The 19,215-nt window shown below is 42.6% G+C and overlaps 2 protein-coding genes and 1 long non-coding RNA gene across 6 annotated transcripts; 2 read left to right on the top strand and 1 right to left on the bottom strand.

Annotated features, from left to right (window-relative positions):
- Positions 1 to 4,079: 4,079 nt before the first annotated feature.
- Positions 4,080 to 5,937, top strand: LOC127533405 (uncharacterized). 2 transcript variants are annotated; one of them, XR_007941152.1, is made up of 2 exons: positions 4,080 to 4,992; positions 5,096 to 5,937. It is a non-coding gene; the product is annotated as an uncharacterized LOC127533405 (long non-coding RNA). The 2 variants fall into 2 exon arrangements; XR_007941151.1 differs by having other exon boundaries at positions 4,080 to 5,021.
- Positions 5,938 to 8,983: 3,046 nt separating this feature from the next.
- psen2 (presenilin 2) lies at positions 8,984 to 15,934 on the top strand. Of its 2 annotated transcripts, none has more exons than XM_051945766.1 (11): positions 8,984 to 9,102; positions 9,714 to 9,861; positions 9,933 to 10,138; positions 10,210 to 10,351; positions 11,218 to 11,285; positions 11,357 to 11,577; positions 13,221 to 13,319; positions 13,496 to 13,555; positions 13,632 to 13,718; positions 13,788 to 13,903; positions 14,097 to 15,934. In XM_051945766.1, the coding sequence occupies exons 2-11, from the start codon at positions 9,730 to 9,732 to the stop codon at positions 14,250 to 14,252; spliced, it is 1,287 nt and encodes a 428-aa protein (XP_051801726.1). In that variant the 5' UTR covers positions 8,984 to 9,102; positions 9,714 to 9,729; the 3' UTR covers positions 14,253 to 15,934. The 2 variants fall into 2 exon arrangements, with proteins under 2 accessions (XP_051801726.1, XP_022069868.2); XM_022214176.2 differs by having other exon boundaries at positions 9,042 to 9,180.
- Positions 15,935 to 17,392: 1,458 nt separating this feature from the next.
- On the bottom strand, positions 17,393 to 18,971 carry dpy30 (dpy-30 histone methyltransferase complex regulatory subunit). Of its 2 annotated transcripts, none has more exons than XM_051945767.1 (5): positions 18,876 to 18,971; positions 18,331 to 18,371; positions 18,138 to 18,185; positions 17,915 to 18,057; positions 17,393 to 17,543 (listed from the first exon to the last, which is right to left on the bottom strand). In XM_051945767.1, exons 1-5 carry the CDS (start codon positions 18,883 to 18,885, stop codon positions 17,471 to 17,473), a joined length of 315 nt encoding a protein of 104 aa, XP_051801727.1. In that variant the 5' UTR covers positions 18,886 to 18,971; the 3' UTR covers positions 17,393 to 17,470. The 2 variants fall into 2 exon arrangements, with proteins under 2 accessions (XP_051801727.1, XP_051801729.1); XM_051945769.1 differs by lacking the exon at positions 18,876 to 18,971 and adding an exon at positions 18,751 to 18,858.
- Positions 18,972 to 19,215: the final 244 nt, after the last annotated feature.

Genomic DNA, 19,215 nt, shown 5'->3' with positions numbered 1-19,215 from the left:
AACATCTGGACATCTCAGGGAACATCTGGACATCTCAGGGAGCATCTGGACACCTCAGGGAACATCTGGACATCTCAGGGAGCATCTGGAAATCTCAGGGAGCATCTGGACATCTCAGGGAACATCTGGACACCTCAGGGAACATCTGGACAGCTCAGGGAACATCTGGACACCTCAGGGAGCATCTGGACACCTCAGGGAACATCTGGACACCTCAGGGAACATCTGGACAGCTCAGGGAACATCTGGACACCTCAGGGAGCATCTGGACACCTCAGGGAACATCTGGACACCTCAGGGAACATCTGGACAGCTCAGGGAGCATCTGGACATCTCAGGGAGCATCTGGACATCTCAGGGAGCATCTGGACACCTCAGGGAACATCTGGACATCTCAGGGAGCATCTGGACAGCTCAGGGAACATCTGGACATCTCAGGGAGCATCTGGACACCTCAGGGAACATCTGGACATCTCAGGGAGCATCTGGACACCTCAGGGAACATCTGGACACCTCAGGGAGCATCTGGACACCTCAGGGAACATCTGGACATCTCAGGGAGCATCTGGACATCTCAGGGAGCATCTGGACAGCTCAGGGAACATCTGGACACCTCAGGGAGCATCTGGACACCTCAGGGAACATCTGGACACCTCAGGGAGCATCTGGACACCTCAGGGAACATCTGGACACCTCAGGGAACATCTGGACACCTCAGGGAGCATCTGGACACGTCAGGACGGTGAAGGACGTCTACGTAGACCGACCGAGGGTAGATCTGAATTCTCATTATTATTGGGATTTTTTTTGTTGTTTTATTTATTATTTTGGGCCACAAAGACTTTCACACATTTGCAAATAAAAAGTCAAATTAAATTTAAAAAAAACAACTTTGACAAAAGGGCAGGTGCTCCAGCTGCACATGCTGCTGTCAGGTGTAAAAGTGTTCAGTGAAGATCTGGTTTTCATCTCTTCTTAAAGACTGAACAGAGTTTGGTCAATCGTTCCACCACAGAGGAGCAGAGTCCAGTGATGGACCGACCCTGTGGTGGTGGATGGATCAGGAACCTTTGGCTGGTTTGAAATTTGTCCAGATTGAATAAAAGTTAGTCTAAAATGACCTCAAACCTGTCTAATGTTACTCACAATTGGTTTAAAATGACTTGAAACTTGTCCAAAATCACATAAAAGTCATCCAAAATTCCAGTTCTAAAATTGCACCGTTTTATTTCTCAGACGCTTTTATCCAAAGCGACGTCCATCTGAGAGCAGATCCTCCACATCTACGATGTGGTCAGGAGAAAACCACCTGGATAAACAGGTTCTACAGTGAGAATGTCTACAGGAAGTGCAGACGTAGTGAAAAAGGAGCAGGAACAGGTGATCTGAAGAGGTTAAAGATGGAAGTAAAGCCTCAGACTTTACACTCAGTTTGTTGTTTGTTTTTAATGCTCATTATAAACTGATTGTTGTTTAAAGGGACAGATCACATCAGTTTATTCTCCTTTCTGCTCCCTCTCATTTACAAGCTGGAAACTTTGTTTTTTTGCTGTCTTGAAGTGTAAAAAACTGAACTGACATCTCAGGAGTTCTACCTGCAGACTTTAAACTGGAACAGGAGCATTAGTTCTGTTTGGACTGCTCCTTGTCGGTCAGTTGGAGGTGATAGAACCACATCCGGGCTAAAGCTGAGCTCAGTTCTGCTTTTCTTGGTTCTAGTTTTGTTCTGTTCGTCCTCAGTTTATCTGATGTTTTCACTTTTTGCCTCTTTACATCTTACTTCTTGCATCATACTTCTAAGCTTTTCTATGTATATTTTCATCTCAGAAGTGCTTATTCAGGGTTTGTTGTTGCAGGAACAGAGAACACGGTAACTCTGAGTATCGCTGGCACATGTTGAGGAACTGAAAGTAAAGCTGACTTTGGTTTCCTGTAGCTGATCTGATCACAAGAATGGACTGAATCTGCTCAGAACAAAGTCTTCAACTGTGCAGGCTTGTAACGTGGAACAGAATAAAGAGATTTCAATAATTTGGATGAGTTTTAAATCTGTGATTGTTTAAAGTAGAAATGAAAAGTTCAGACCTGCAGCTCGACCGGAGAGACGGGTGTGTCTGCAGGCTGCAAGAGAGAGGCGTGAAGCTTCACGTCACGCCTCTCACCGGCAGTCACGGAGAAACACGCCAGATATGAGATTTGAATCTTCAACCATGGTGGGTCGTGTCCACACCGTAAGTTTTAGCATATTTCATGTAATAAATGTGAACGACTTGCTGCATGTTGTTGTTTCATAGCTATGGTGATAGGCGATATTATAGTATGTAATATTATTTCATTGAAGAAACAGAAGTACACCAGCCTGTTGCTGTGTAAACGTCACAAAAAGAATGACTGAACGTTGCAATGTGTGTTGTAATAGGGTGACCAAACGTCCTCTTTTGTCTGGATATGTGTACCGAGGGTGTTTTATAAATTCTCTACTGTGCTCAGTCCGTATGTTTCGGTGTTTTATAAATGTTTTTTACATGATTTCATATTACGTATTTATGTATTTGTTTTAATTGATATGCTAATACAGAAGAGGCATTATGTAACCGTATTTTCTTTAAATAACAGTGATCTTGCAAACCAGCTGGTTCCAGGTCCCTGGATTGAAAAAACAGGCAAAGACATCGAGGTAACAGTGTTCAAGATTGCATTACTTCATCAGAAGATACAACTGCATTTATGGGAATCCAGTGTCCTCTGTTGCTGTGTCCCAAAAAGAGGGTGGCCTGCAGGGAATATTGTAACTATTTTGCTCTAAACTTTTTTAGTATTAATATACACCCCCATATAAACTGACTTGGCCCATCAAAGCAATATCATGATACCATGCTTTTTAAAATAAATTGTATTAGATACATTTTGATATTTGTTCTACTATCGTGGTGCAGGAGCTTCTGAGACAGACACATGCAAATGACTGGCATTTTTATGATAATGGTAAGCTTTCAAACATGGAACTTTCCAATTAGCTGAACGTATTTTCATTACCTTAACCTGTTTAATGTTTCTGACACAGTACGCCTGGTACCTCATTCTTAGTGATCCATTTGACTTCACTGTTGTAAGTTGAACCGATAATTTGATCGTTACAGTTCCTGTAAGTTTGACAAACTAGTGTGGATATTTAAAGTAGCAGCAACATACATGTACATGAAGTTAATCATTGTGGATTTGTGGAATGTGCTCTTCCTATAAGGACGACACGCCAGTTCTGTGGAGATGGTGGTGTTCTGTTACTATGGAAACCCTAATCCTGGAAGGGTATGATTGATTTAACCTTTGTTTGATCAAAACAATCTAACAAAGGAGATTAGATTTCTTTGTTAGATAAAAATATTGTTATATTGTATCCCTAGCTGGCCGTTTCAGCATTATGACTATTTTTCTTCGTTTATTTTTTGTTTCTTCAGGCATGGGAGAAGGTTTGCCCATTTCACTTAGGAGGGAAAGGACATGATTTCTGGCCGTCTTTCACCTGTTTTCTGACTGAAGCAGAAAAGAACAGATGATGAAGACACAGATGTAAGAATATGTGACAACAAGACAATGAGTGATATAATATGGCGACTTTAAGACCTTCTTCTTAGGACAGTGTTGTCACCAATAACCCTAACAGGCAGCCTTGGTTTAAGGCCCACTGAATGGTCTCACTCGGAAGCACACCATAGTATTTGTCATGTTTGTCCTTTGTTTCATTTTATTAGTAAGTTTGAACCACCGGTCATAAACCTGACACACAATAATAAACAGTTACACTAATATTATAAATGGTACATCGGCATTGCAGATCAGAGACCAAGGGCTATCTAGAAATAATATCAGAACTAACTGAGATCTAGACTGTAATAAAAAAAAAAATCCCCACAGTTGAACAGAGACAGAGATGCATATTATAATAGATGATATTTGAAGACATATTAAGTGTTTTCTTTTTTCAAATTTCACTTATTGTCACCATGAACTTGTGAAACTCTTGCTGCTTGCATCAGCAGCATCCTTTACAAACTGACAAAAAAAGGACATTTGGAAGACCGACTATCAATAAACATTTAGTATAGTTCTGATATGTTTATCTCGGAATGTTCCATCTATTTAGAATCATGACAATGAGGGGCTGAAGGTTGGTGAAAAGCCACCCAAGATCTATTGACCCACATTTTGTGGAATTATTTGTGAAAAATGAATTTTGAAATTACAGGAGGAAGAGAAAGAGGCACAGAGGGTGTACCAGCTTCACTGAGCTGATCTGATTGACTGCATGAAGGGAAGCATCTCTATGAGGAAAACCAGAGCTCAGTACATCAGCATGAAGACATAAATGTTATGTCATCAGTTACATTTCAAAATGAAAGCTTCTATTAAAGTCAAATTAAATTAGAGCAGTTTTGGTCACACTGCCGATGTGAACAAGCACCATCCACTAAACTGTTTGTTTTCAGGCTATAATAACTGGAGATGTTCCCTCATCATGGGAGCTCAGGAGGGAGAGACCAACCCTTCACTTTGAAGATGAACAACTTAACCAGGTTGTCTCATTCTTGTTTAAAGTCATCAAGGAAACAGCAGGAGCAAGGCAGCGAACAGACTGGGTCGCCTTCATTTTGATGTCCTTTTGCCAGACGTATGACAAGATTGTGTTGTTTGCATGAAGTGATTAATGAATGTGAATGTCATGTGTGTATTAATACATTTATGTGTTTAATCCAAATGAACTAAAGGGGAAACGCTGCATCTGAAACTTGGAAAGTTTAAGGGAAATTTTCAGGAATTTTTTTTCAGATTGAAGTTAATAAAATATTACACATATTTTCCTTTTGTTAGTCTTCCAGTGAAAATTAAAGGATTTGTGATAGTTTTTTGTTTTGTTTTTTAACTGTCCACATTTCTTTCTTCTGGTCGAGGTGACAGATGCAGATCAACTGAGCGTATCAGAGGCTTTAGAAGGTTCAGAAGTTTCCACAATATGAACTATGGTAATAATAATATGTGAACAACTGAAGATGATGAAACATCTACTTGAATACCTTTTTAATTTTTGTTTTTACAGTGAGATGAAAATGTTGGCAAACATGATGAAAAACCTGTCAGAGGAGGGAACAGTAAAGCTGAAAGCTTTTGGAAAAAAATGAAAACAGCCCTCTGAGGCATTCCTCCAGAGACTTTACATTTTACATCCTACACACACTCGTACATCACTACTTTGTTTTACTCTATATTTTTATCCAAAAAAGTTCACTTGTTTATTTGTCTTTTGGTTGATAGATTTCATTTTTCAAATTAGAATGCTGACAGGAGCATGTGCCAGTGGATGCAATGAGCTCTGAGCCGACTTTGTTTCTCAGCAGAGCAACACATATTAAAAAGGTTGTTGCTAGAGGTACGGACCCGTAGCCTGTGGACTACGGATACGGCACTTGCCATTTGCCAATCAGATACGCGAGATCTGGTCACGTGACTCCCGGTAGACGCTAGCTGTACGGACCCGTAGCATCGGTACTACAGGTACGGACCCTAAACCTGACCCTAACACTAACCCTAACCTTAACCTTTGCTTACCTTTCAACAGTTTGCAGTGGTTAGCAGCTTCTTGACTCGCGAGACTCGCGAGACTCGCGAGACTCGCGTACGGGTCCGTATCTGTCTGGCAAATGGAAAGTGCCGTATCCGTAGGCCACAGGCTACGGATACGGGTCCGTATCTGTAGACACTACCTATTAAAAAGGTGATGAATGTAATTAACTTCAGTTGTCATGGTTTTAAAGCTCTGGCTGACTATCATTCTTCATCAGTAAATGAATGGTTACCTGACTATGAAATGCAAAAGCAGTCTTGTGTATGTTGTTGACTGTTCTCATCATCCAACCAAATAAAGTCTGACACAAAATGTTACATTTGTGATATAAATTATTTATTTACATTTACAGAAAAATGACCCCATCAAGACAATGTAGTAATAACTATTAGAAATAGAACCCAAGACACAGAAGCTGACCTCTCTGAGGCATTCCTCCAGAAAATTTAGATTTTTCATCCCACACACACTCATACCTCACCACTTTGGATTTTTACGGATATTTTATGTTAAATTTAAAGATCGTGTGTGTATTATTGTGTGTATTATCCAGCTTCAGTGGCTAACTCTGGCCAGCAGAGGGCACGTTCGCTACACAGTAGAGTGGTGATTGTGTTTTTTAGACCGGGCAGTGCAAAGTAGGCGTGTCGCGAAGCTTCACATCACTTCACGACACGCCTCTCTCTTACAGCCTGCAGACCAATGATGTATACATGTCAGGGTAGAGACTGCGATTTGGGAGAATTGGAGTTTCTACCGGTAGAGACTGTGATCGCAATCTCTACCAGTAGAAACTCCAATCCTACCAGTAGAGATTTGTCAGGGCTAAGGTTAGACTTTTAAGGTTAGGGTCAGGGGTCAGATTTAAAGTTCCATCTCCACTGGTAGAGACTCCGATTCTACCAAATCGCAGTCTCTACCCTGACATATGGGAGACGCCAGCATGTCGTCATTAGCTATGGTCACGTGGTACAAGACTGCTACTGGTTGGCAAGAACCGGCAGTAACATAACGGCTTGCTACGAGAACGGTATCGGGTTTGAAACAAATACGTAAAGTTATCGCTTTTCATGAATGAAATTGCACATGTATTTACCACAATGGTAATAGCGTGTGTAGTTGTTGGTTGTATGAAGCGTTTTGAGACGGGATCAGGCTTGGAATTTCACCGAATATCGATGTCAGGAGAGAGAAGATGGCGGTGGCTTCAGCCATCAACAGGAAAAATTGTACCCCAGTAAGCAGCAGAGAGCGTGTTTGTGGCTCCCACTTTTCTTCAGGTAAACTATTCAACAGTTTAGCATGTTTAGTATGTCCAACTTTGAGCTTATTTACCAAAAGATACTGATTTAGTGTCGCATCCTTCGCGTGAAGGAACCACATTTGTTTCTGTATGCGTCTAGCGATCGTTTTTTTAGAATTAAAAAATGCTGTGGGTCTGTTACTGTTACATAGAAGCCATACTGGAGACAAAAAATACAGCAACGTATTGACGTTTCTTTGACGTCTTGTTGAAGATTAACAGAAGATATATTATTTTTAATTCATAATTATATATTTTTGGGTGGGTGAACTGCCCAGCGGTGTCAATCAATTAAAAATAAATGTCGGTGAAGGAAATCTCCGGCCACAATGAAGGATCGTCAACCCGCCTAGTCTTCAAATTGTAGGGATCTGTCAAAGTTTTACTGTTTCTCTGATATCTCAGCTTACTCACGTATATTTGTCGGGCCTCAAGTGATAAGGATTGAGCATAATCGGACAATTTCACGGAAGGATAGTTCGCATCAGCCATTGTTCCTCTGGTTCCTTTTGCCAACCAGCGCGGTAATCACGTGACTTCGTGACGTCACTGTTTGTAAACACTGGCATCTCCCATATATTGCTGCAGACAGATACTGTTGCGACCGGATGCTCTGTAGCCCCGCCCACATGATGACGACACATCTGGACTTCGTTTCCCAGAATGCATTTTAGCAAAGACTGAAGATCACTGAAGGGAAAAATAAAAAAAATTAACTTTTCAAAGTAGATTGAAGTCTGTAGCTGTATGAAGGTTGGCTCAGTGGAGGGTTTAATCAGATTTTATCAGAATTATGTAGATTGTTTGTTAAAACCTCGCTCCGATGTTTTCAGAGAACCGGGACCGTACCGGGCCGTCAGCAGCTTCAAGGCCCGCAGAGACGCTCTTCGTTCCGGGGAGGCTCTCCGACACGTGCCGCTGATTGTGGAGGTTGTGTGGATGAAAAATACGAGAGATTTAAATAAACAGAGATTAGTGTGAGAGTGGAAATTATTTTAATGTTGAGAGAAAAATGGAGTCAGAATTAAGACTTCACGTCCTTGTTAAACGTCCTACTTCTTTTTCATAGAACTCTGTTTTAAAGAACCTTAGTTCTCTTTCTATGCCGTTCATTAATTCATATATTTATTGCGTGTATATTTAGTTCAGATGCTGGTGTTTTACTATGACATATTTATATTTTACTGGGTTCTAAGTTGTTTATTTTTTATTGTTGAAACCTGAATAAAAATGTTCTCTAAATGTGACCTGTTTGATCAGATCCTGGTTTCTGCTGACAGCTAGTGGAAGAGCTGTCCTTTTAGGTAAACAGTGAACATGAAATATTCAGTCTGTGTTGAAGTCAGTGCATGGTACAGGTGAGCTACAGGTAGAATAGAATATTCTTTATTGGCATTATACAATACAGCGTAGAAGGAGACTGCAGAGCTTCTCCTTTTCAGTGCCAGGAAATCTTAGAGATAGTGCAAAAACAGTCTGTCTACATATATACAGTATAAATAAGGAGTGAATATTAAAAACAGTGAAAGAGGCAGTGGTGTATTTTGCACAGTTACACTATATTGTTGTCTGGGTTGTGATGGCTTTTGGAAAAAAGCAGTTTTACTCTGTTTGTCCTCGCTTTAATGCAGATCAAAATGCTGAAAACGGGATGTGAACTGTCCTTGATGATGTCCTGAGCTCTGCTGAGTCAGCGGGAGGAGTAGACGTCCATGAGGGAGGACAGAGGACAGCCTCAGTCTGTCTGCCTCAGGTACAGGTGGGCTACAGGTAGAATGTGTCCAAAACGACATGAAAGGAATCCTAAATGTAATCTGACATCAGAGTAAATACCCTACTGTTGACGTAGAAATACTCTGATTACTTCTGGTGAAATTCAGAAAGTCTTGTTTGGATTTTACTCTTCTTTTCTGTTTAGACCGTGGCTTTATTTTCATTATTTTTAAAATCACATTTTTGTTTTTATTTTTATTTAATTTCTCATTTCAGGTTTATTCCAGCTGCTTATTCCTGCATAGGTGTTTGTTGATGAAAACAAATCAAAGAAGAAGAAGAAGAAGAAGGATGACGTGTTGTGATGACGTCCTCCTCGGTCACGTGTCGCGGTCAGCTGACTGCAGACTTCCGGGTTGGTCGGTGTTTACTTCGCCGCTGTGTCTGTTTCTGCGCCTTAAATCAGGTAAAATCACGGCGATTCTGCTTCGCTTTCACTCGGATTCTGTTTCTCTGCGGACGTCTTCTCAGCAGCTGAGCTCAGGTTGGTCAGTTGGAGGTGATTTAGAACCACGTCCGGGCTAAAGCTGAGCTCAGTTAGTCTGGAGTTACACCTTCAGCAGAGATTAATGGAGGCTTCTGTTAAACACCACGATTAAACTGAAGACCTGCAGTTAAAGAAACATTAGAGAAAAACTGGAACCAGTCAGATTCAGAGTCAACCCAGAGAAGTCATTAGTGTGTCTTTGTGGTGGTTTTCTGTCTCTTTGTGTCTTTGTGGTGGTTTTCTGTCTCTTTGTGTCTTTGTGTCTTTGTGGTTGTTTTCTGTCTCTTTGTCTCTTTGTGTCTTTGTGGTGGTTTTCTGTCTCTTTGTGTCTTTGTCTCTTTGTGGTGGTTTTCTGTCACTTTGTATCTTTGTGGTTGTTTTCTGTCTCTTTGTCTCTTTGTGTCTTTGTGGTGGTTTTCTGTCTCTTTGTATCTTTGTGGTGGTTTTCTGTCTCTTTGTGGTGGTTTTCTGTCTCTTTGTGTCTTTGTCTCTTTGTGGTGAGGTGTCTCAGAGCTCTCATCTTCTTTCAGTGTTGTGTGCAGCAGCATGAACGTCTCGGACAGCGATGACGACATCTACAACGAGAGGACAGCGTTGGTTCCGTCGGAGAACCCGGTGCTGCCGTCCTACAGACCAGACTCTGACGTCGGCCTCCAGAACGACTCGCCAACCAAACGGGTAAACGTTTCTGTTCTCTGCATGCCATCATGTCTGATGAGTCTGAAGCTGACTGTCCTCTGTCGGTGCAGCCGGCGGCCGGCAGGAGGACAGGTCCGTCCACCGTGGACGGCGGCGGCTCGGATCAGGAGGTGGATGCCGACGACGAGGAGCTGACTCTGAAGTACGGAGCCAAACACGTCATCATGCTGTTCATCCCCGTCACGCTGTGCATGGCCGTGGTGGTCGCCACCATCAAGTCGGTCAGCTTCTACACGGAGAAGACGGACCAGCAGCTGTAGGTCTTCAGGTCAGCCGCCGCGTGTCCTCATCCGCCGCCTGCCGCTAACTTCCTGTTTGTCCCCACAGGATCTACACACCGTTCACCGAGAACACGGCGTCCGTCGGCCGCCGGCTGCTCAACTCCGTCCTCAACACCATCATCATGATCAGCGTCATTGTGGTCATGACCATTTTTCTGGTGGTCCTCTACAAGTACCGCTGCTACAAGGTAAGCTCCGCCTCCTGCATCCAGACTCACCTGCACTCAGGTAATCAGCTGTTCTTAATTTACCATCTGCAGCACCAAAACCTGTTGGCAGACATGTTGCCTTAAAAAAATCACCAAAATGACAGAATTTTTCAGCCAGAAACTGGAAAACCAAAAAGTTTGCAAACTTTGACTCACTCACGTTAACCTGCTAATCTTAGCTTGCTAACTTTAGTTCACTAACTTTAACTTGCTAACCTTAGTTTGCCGACTTTAGCTCACTAACTTTAACCTGCTAACCTTAGCTTGCTAACTTAAACTTGTTAACCTTAGCTTGCTAGCTTTAGATCACTAACTTTAATTTACTAATCTGAGCTTGCTAACTTTAGTACACTAACATCGGCTTGCCAATTTTTGCTCAATCAGTTTTGGTGGCTAACTTTAGCTTGCCAACTTTAACTCGCTAACTTAAGGCTGCTAACTTGACTCACTCACTTTAGCTTGCTAGTCTTGGCTTGCTAACTTCAGGAGACGTGCGAATGTTCACAAACCAAACAAACAAAGACGACATGAGGATATAACGGAATCTAATCAGCTGATCAGGACGACATATTTAGAGACAGAAATCAGAAAAACGTTCCTTTGATTATGTTTTGAAGCTCTTCTAAATGAAAAACATCATTGGAAGCATCAGGTCTCAGAGGGTCTCTGACTGTCTAAGAGGGTCTCAGAAGGTCTCAGAGGGTTGAAGGATGCTGATGGTGTTTTTAGCTGAGTAATGCCAACATGAAGGATTGTGGGTATTTGGATGACTAACGTGTGGAGTTGAGGATGTTTGCTGCAGGTAGGGGGCGCTGTGTGCTCAGCTGCTGTGTTTGTGTCTCCAGTTCATCCACGGTTGGCTCATCCTGTCCTCCCTCATGCTGCTCTTCTGGTTCAGCTTCATGTACCTGGGGTGAGTCCTCCACACCGAACACTTCTGAACGCGCTCAGTTCAGGCGCTTCACGTTGTTCTTGTGTCTCCAGCGAGGTGTTTAAGACCTACAACCTGGCAGTGGACTACCCGACGGTGGGCGTGATCATCTGGAACTTCGGGGCAGTGGGGATGATCTGCATCCACTGGAAGGGCCCCCTGCAGCTGCAGCAGGCCTACCTGATCCTCATCAGTGCCCTCATGGCCCTGGTCTTCATCAAGTACCTGCCTGAGTGGTCGGCCTGGGTCATCCTGGGAGCCATCTCCATCTATGGTGGGTCGCCGCTATGCTAGCACACTGCGCTAACAGACAATAGACAAGTTCTTCACAGCGAGAGCAAAATAAAACTGACGAGTCATGAAAGGATTGAAACATTAGACTCACTTTGAATCACTTTCACTTGCTACCTTTAGCTTGCTAACTTTACCCCCTGATATTTTCTTGCCAATTTTAGCTCAATTACTGTAGTTGGCTTACTTTGACTTGCTAACTTTCGCTTGACAACCTTGACTCACTAACTTTTGTTCGCTAACGTAAGCTTGCTAACTTTGACTCACACATTTTAGCTTGCTCACTTAAGCTTTCTAAATGTGACTCGCTAACTTTAGCTCTCTATTTACTTGCCAATTTTGGCTCACTCACTTCTGCTTTAGTTTGCTAATTTTTACTGGCTCACTTTAACTTGCTAACATTGGTTCACGCACTTTTGTTTGCTAACTTTAGCTTGCTAACCTTTGCTCCCTAACTTTAATTCACTAACTTTAACTTGCTAATTTTAGCATGCTTACTTTAGCTCGTTAATTTTAACTTGCTACCCTTAGTTTGGTTACTGTAACCCACCCGCAATTTGTTGCCAGTTTTAGCTCAATCACTTTAGCTGGCTAACTTTGACTTGATAACTTTAACTTGATAACCTTGACTCGTTAATTTTAACTCGCTATCAAAAGCTTGCTAATTTTGACTCGCTCATTTTAATGTACTAACTTTAATTAGCTAACCATGCCTTGCTAACTTTAGCTCACTAATATTTACTTGCCAATTTTGGCCCACTCACTTTTGCTTTAGCATGCTAACTGTAATTTGCTCACTTTAACTTGCTAACTTGAACTGGCTGACATTGGTTCATGCACTTTTGTTTGCTAAATTTAGCTTGCTAGCCCTGGCTCGCTAGCTTTAACTCACTTAATTTAACTTGCTGACTTTAACTCATTAACTTAAACCTGCTAACCTTGACTTGCTAACTTTAACCCACTAACTTAAGCTTGCTAACTTTCACTCACTCATTTTGCTCTCTAACTCAAGCTTTCTAACTATGGCTTGCTAACTTTAGCTCATTAACTTATCTTGCTAACCTTGGCATGCTAAGTCTAGCCCACGAACAGCTTGCCAATTTTAGATCAATCACTGTAGGTGGCTAACTTTAGCTTGCTAACCTTGACACTCTCACTTCGGCTTGCTAACTTTAACTGGCTAACTTTCACTGGCTAACTTAAGCCTGCTAACTGACATGCTAACTTTAACTTGCTAATTTAAGCCTGCTAATGTTGACTTGCTAACTTTAGCATGGTAACTTTAACTTGCTAATTTATGCCTGCTAATGTTGACATGCTAACTTTAGCATGGTATTTTTAACGTGCTAATTTAAGCCTGCGAACTTTGACATGCTAACTTTAGTATGCTAACTTTAACTCGCTAACTTAAGCCTGCTAATTTTGACACAGGCTTAAGCCTTGCTAACTTTAGCATGCTAACTTTAACTTGCAAACTTAAGCCTGCTAACTTTGACACGCTAACTTTAGCATGCTAACACACTAAACAGACACAGTAGACATGTAAATATAACAGATTGTGGTCAGCTGATCCGGACCATCTTCAGCTGGTGGTCCTGATCCCGGCCTTCCCATCATGCCTTGCAGACCTGGTGGCCGTGCTGAGTCCTAAAGGCCCTCTCAGGATGTTGGTGGAAACGGCTCAGGAGCGGAACGAGCCCATCTTCCCGGCGCTCATCTACTCCTGTGAGTCCGAACACTTTGTTGAATATTTTTATCTGTTTTCTGGAAACACTGCCTGCAGTTCATCTGAGAACCGTCAGGATTGTAGTCACGTGACTGTCGGCTGAGTCAGTCGTGTTTAGGTTCTTCATACGTGTCGCAGTTGAACCGTGAGCTCTGATTGGTCTCCCTGTGTCCAGCTGCCATGATGTGGACGGTGGGGATGGCGAGTCCGGCCGACGCTCGGCGCTCTGAAACAGGTGCAGCACCTCTCTGACACTCAGCTTCTTCCTGCCACCATCCGTTCCAGTCACGCTGCTGTCCTTTGTGTTTCAGATGAGGAGGCGGAGCCAAGCGGCGGGGGGGCGGAGCCTCCGAGCCGACGGTCCGGGTCGCTGCCGGAGGACGAGCCGGAGGAGGACCGTGAGTCCGCCGCCCTCAGGTGAACCGAGAGGTGGAGGAGTTTGTTCTGAACGTTCTCTGTGTCTGCAGGAGGAGTGAAGCTCGGCCTTGGAGACTTCATCTTCTACAGCGTCCTGGTGGGGAAGGCCGCTGCCACCGGGGGGGACTGGAACACCACCATCGCCTGCTTCGTAGCCATCCTCATCGTAAGTTCAGGGACACTTCAGGGGTGTCTCCACTGCAGGAGCTCCAGGTGGACATCAGGTTCCGCCCCTTCAATCGTCCTTTCTGTCTCTCACTCACCTGTCTCACTTCAGTCTGTCTCACCTGTCTGTCATTTGTCTCATCTGTCCCACCTGTCTAAGGGTCTATCTCTTACCTGTCTCTCTCCTGTCTAAGGGTCTATGTCTCACCTTGCTGCTGCTGGCCATCTTTAAGAAAGCTCTCCCGGCGCTGCCCATCTCCATCACCTTTGGTCTGGTCTTCTACTTCTCCACTGACTTCCTGGTTCAGCCGTTCATGGACAACCTGGCTGCTCACCAGTTCTACATCTGAGACAAGCCCCACACATCCCACCTGTTGAAGCCCCACCCACTTCACCTGACCGTTCACCAGTTCTACGTCTGAGACAAGGCCCGCTCATCTCACCTTCCTCCTCATGGTCCCGCCCCCTCCTGCTGATGTCACAGAGGAGGCAGGTGTAGGCGTGGCTTGAGCTCAGGTGAGTCTGGGTCACCTGCTGGCTGACAGTTTGAAGGAGCAGCACGGTGGACTGTGATTGGCCGACGCTGCTGTCAGTCGTGTCTGTCACTGTTCCTGGACCTTCAGGTGACGTAGAAACCCCCCCCCCCACCCCCCCCTTACCTGAGCTCTGCCAGATGTTTTTAGACGTCAGACTTTATTTCCATCTTCAGAACATCTGGAGACATTTGAAGGTTCAGAAACGGTTTCATCAAGTCACAGTCATTCAGTGGATCAGCAGAGGAGGAATTTAGAATCAGAACAAAGCTCAAAGACCTCCAACCAGCCTGGTCCAGTGTCTATCTATGGATGGATCCATGTTTCTAGTAAAATCCAGTCTCTGGTCCACATTTGTCCAACCGTGGAGGCTCTACCATCAGTAGAAGCAGATGTTTCCTCCATCCTTAAGGATCAGTTCGTGTCCTGTCTGATCTTTCCTGGACGTTCCTGAACCTTCAAACAGCTTCACGGGTTCTTTAGAGGATGAAAATTCAAACGTTCACAGATCTGAAAACATGAGATTTTCTAAATTCATCCAAAGACATTTGACAGAACAAGTGAATCTCCTCGTCTTTTAATTAGTTCAGGAGACTCTGATCTCACAGAAACGTCAGTCGTCTCTGAAGAACCTTTAAGTTCTTGTTGATCTGAGCTGAGACTCACTGAGGATCATCTAAAGTCCTGCAGCTCTGTGGAACCAGAAGAACATGAAGAGAGAACGATGGAGATGTCTTCTAGATGTTAAACATGGAGATAGAAAAACATCTACAGGATGAGGAGCTTCAGGAGGAACGTCCTCTAGAACCTCCAGCTGGTTCCTAATGAAGCTCCGACTATTCAGAGCGTTTTGGAGTAATTCTGGAGAATGTTTTGTAATTTCAGATCAGGTTCATGTCATTTAGGACCATTTCTGAACCGTTTTCACAAGTTTTGAGTCATTTACTGATGAAGTCCAACTTATTCTGGATAATCTTTCATCATTCTAGACGAGGTTTGTGTCATTTTAGATGATTTTGTCCTCTTAAGCAAATTTGAGTAATTTGGGACACATCTTTCCACTTTAAAGAAGTTTTCAATGATTTTTTGATCATTTTGAGTTAGTTTTGATGGATTTTTGTGATTTCAGACGAGTTTCAGTCATTTAGAACAAAAAGTCACTTCATCAGTTTTTGGCCGAGTTTCTGTCATTTTAAACAACTTTCACTTAATTACGACTCATTTTTATGACTTTAAACAAACCAGAAGTTCTCTGAGTTCTGCTTCATGACGTTCTGGTTCCACAGAGCTTTAAAATGAACCTCAGTGAGTTAAACTGTAGAGAACTGAAAGGTTTAAACTCTAACATCACAGCAGATCAGCTGTGGATTCATCACATCCTCCAGAAATACTTAAAGGAGCTTCATCAGCTGTAGAAAAATACCGTTAGATTTTCTCTGTGATAACTTTAAGCTGTCGACGTTCTGCAGCGAGCAGAAGAATAAAATGATTCTACTGAAGCTCTGAGTCTCTTTATTACACTCAGTTCATCAACGATTCTTCAGATATTACAGCATTTATGGAAACTTTACAGGAAAAATTGTTACAAATTTAAATGACTCCGTTTGTTCTCACAGGTTTGGACTCGTTTTTGTCGTTTTGGATCTTGTTTTGTCATTTTGTGTCTCATTTTTGTCGTATTCGTGGTTTTTGGAGGTCTAACATTTCTGCTGGATCATTTCCACACGATGCATTCAGGGACCAGCAGAAATGTGGGGATTCTTTGATTCCAGTTTGATTTTTGAAGCCAACAGGTCGGCAGGTTTCAGTTGTTTGTGACTCGACCTCGGGGTTCTAAATAGAAGCTGAAGTTCCATTGATTGTTGCAGTGACTGAATGTTTTGTCCACTAGGGGCAGCAGAAGTCCAGACTCCTGCTGGACAGAACCATGGAGGAGTTCTACACAAATTCTACATCGTTCTCTGGCACTTTTTCTCTTTGTGGCTTTTATGACTTTTCAACATTTTAGAATTTGGTCAAAGCTTCAGGAGAAACCAGCTGGAGGTCCAGAAAGACGTTTCTAGAAACGTCTTTCTGGACCTTAGACCATTTTGGAGGAATTTAAGGAGACTGTTTTGTAATTTTAGATCAGTTTCGTGTCTTTTAAGACAATTTCTTGACATCTTGAGTAAATTTGGAGTCGTTCTGGACAAATCTTGCAATTTTGAATTAGTTTTGAGTCATTTATTGATAATTTTCAAGTAATTCTGGATGTTGTCATTCTAGACAAGTTTCATGTTACTACAGGTTTTTCCTTCTGTCTGAATTCTTGTGTTGTACGTCGCTTTGGACAAAAGCGTCTGATAAATGAAACTGAAGAATTGTAGATGAAATCTTGATGTCTTGTGCAAATTTTTAGTTTTTTGTACAAATCTTTCCATTTTAAACTAGTTTTGAGTATTTTTTTCTTATTTTGGACACATTTCACCATTTTTTTGCAAATTTTCAGTAATTTATTGATAATGTTGGACAAACTTTGAGTCATTTTTTGCTCATTTTTGACACATTTTTCCATTTTAAAATAGTTTTGAGCCATTTACTGACAGCTTTGGACACTTCTTTGCATTTTAAACTGGTTTTGAGTAATTTTACATCAATTTCTTGACATCTTGAGTAAATCTTGTTGTTTTGGACAATCCTTTCCACCATTTAGAAGTAGTTTTGGATTATTTTTTGTAATTTCAGACAAGTTTCAGTCATTTAAAACTAATTGTCATAAAAGCAAAAGGAAAAATAACTTGAAGGTAAATAATAAAACAATAAGTTGTTCTCGGTGCTGGGAGCTAAAATGACACCTTTTATTCTTTTTTATTGAACAGAAAAGTCTCATGAATCTCTGCTGAAGCTTCTTCTTGACAGCGTTCCTCAGAAATGACTGCAGATGTTTGGTTTGTGGTGAAGAAAAGCTCAGAGTCGACTCACTTCAGCTGCTTTATTGAGAATTATAAAAGAATCTAGCGGTTGGTTAACGAGCTTCTACTGCAGGAAAGCTTTCTTTAATTCCTCTCGTCAAACTGGGATTTGTTCTTCAGCAGAAACGCTGCCAGATACTCGATGGGGTTTGGAGGCCTGGAACACAGAAACACATCAGCTTCCTTCACTTCTACTGTCAGGAAAACTACAAACATCAGCTGACCAACGTTTGATCAGGAAACACGACTGATCACAGATCGATTATTAGGAAGAAGCCTCAGAACAACCTGAGACAAATCAAACGTTCCTCCACATTCAACATGAGTGGAACTATGACTCCTGATCAGATGAAATGTTCTGCTGTTCTACTGAGAAATCTTGCAGTTATTGGGAGTAGGTGTAGTTTAAAGTCATTTCAGTGAGCTGTTTGTTGTACATGCAGTAAAACCCTCTGATGACACTATAGGTACAGTACATGTACAGTATATGCAGTACTGGTGCAGCAGCAGCGAGCACTGTGGTCCCACCTCTCCTTGGCCAGCACCGACAGCCCCTGCAGCAGGATGGGAACCACCGTCTGGTCCAGGTAGGCTCTGGTGGGCAGCGCCTGCAGGTCCACCTTCTGCTTCAACATCTTCTCTGCACTTGCCTTCTCGTTCTCCACCGTCCTCTGAGGAGCAGCAAAGCATGCTGGGAGTTTCACCTTTGCTGCTCAGTGTGTGTGTGTGTGTGTGTGTGTGTGTGTGTTACCTGGATGTTGTCTGTCAGGCCGTACTCTGCATGAGGGTTTTCAGAAACCTGAGGAGGATCCAGGATCACAGATTTACACAGAGACAGTTTACCTTCACTTCCAGTCTGGACTGCTTTAATGCAGTGGTGTGTGTGTGTGTGTGTGTGTGTGTGTGTGTGTGTGTGTGTGTGTGTGTGTGTGTGTGTTACTTACAGGTGTGTGTCCCTCCATCAGCTGATCTCCGTCTGCGTGATCTGTAAAACAAAGCGGAGGGTTCAGATTTTCTAACTGTTGATGAAGTCCAGGGCTGAGCGCTCCGGAGCCGTTTGCTTGACATTTAACAGAATAAACACTAAAATGTCGGTTTTCTGACTGAACTCTGGAACGGAGCAGCTCCGGATTTCTCTAAAGATATTGAAAGAATTTAAAAGCTGCAGGTTTCTACCGGAGGCCGGTCCTCGGTCTCTACTGAACATCTAACAGAAGCTGAAGTCGCTTCTGGCGGGTTTATTCCGGTCCGCGTTTGAGTTTCTGACATGAACGGAACCGTCTCTCTTAAAGCGCTGCTTTGTAAACGGCGGTGAGTTAGCTTAGCATCACATTAGCTTCTCGTTCTGTAGTGAAAAAACGCACCGGCGGCTGAACCGGAACTCTGCGGGCTCAACGGAACACCGAATCACAGAACCGAACCTCGAACACACAGAGAAAGAGGCGAAATTACAATAAAAAACCGGATCAGTGGTCGACAATGAACTCACCGTCCGCCATGTTTGTTGTGGATATTTATGCGAAATTTCCGGCGTACGTCATCGGATTCGGACGTTACGTACGAACGTTTGCGTCGCTTCAAATTAAAAGCCGCTGGATTACGTTCATCAATATTTCAGAGTAAAAGTCATTCAGTTATTACTAACATTAACACAACATTTCTTTGTGTTTTAAGTGTGATTAGATTTTAGTTTTAATTGTGAAAATGTCAGTTTGAATCTAAATATGAACTTTGGATAAGTCAGTTTCCAAACATATTTATTTTTAGATTTTTAGATTTCTATTTTTATCATTTCATGAATCAGAAAATACAGTCAGTAAGAAAAAAAC

This window comes from Acanthochromis polyacanthus, chromosome 3 (genome assembly GCF_021347895.1).
Source record: "Acanthochromis polyacanthus isolate Apoly-LR-REF ecotype Palm Island chromosome 3, KAUST_Apoly_ChrSc, whole genome shotgun sequence".
NCBI lineage: Eukaryota > Metazoa > Chordata > Actinopteri > Pomacentridae > Acanthochromis > Acanthochromis polyacanthus.
The sequence above is the reverse complement of the archived record's forward strand: the minus strand, read 5'-3'. Positions and strand labels throughout refer to the sequence as shown.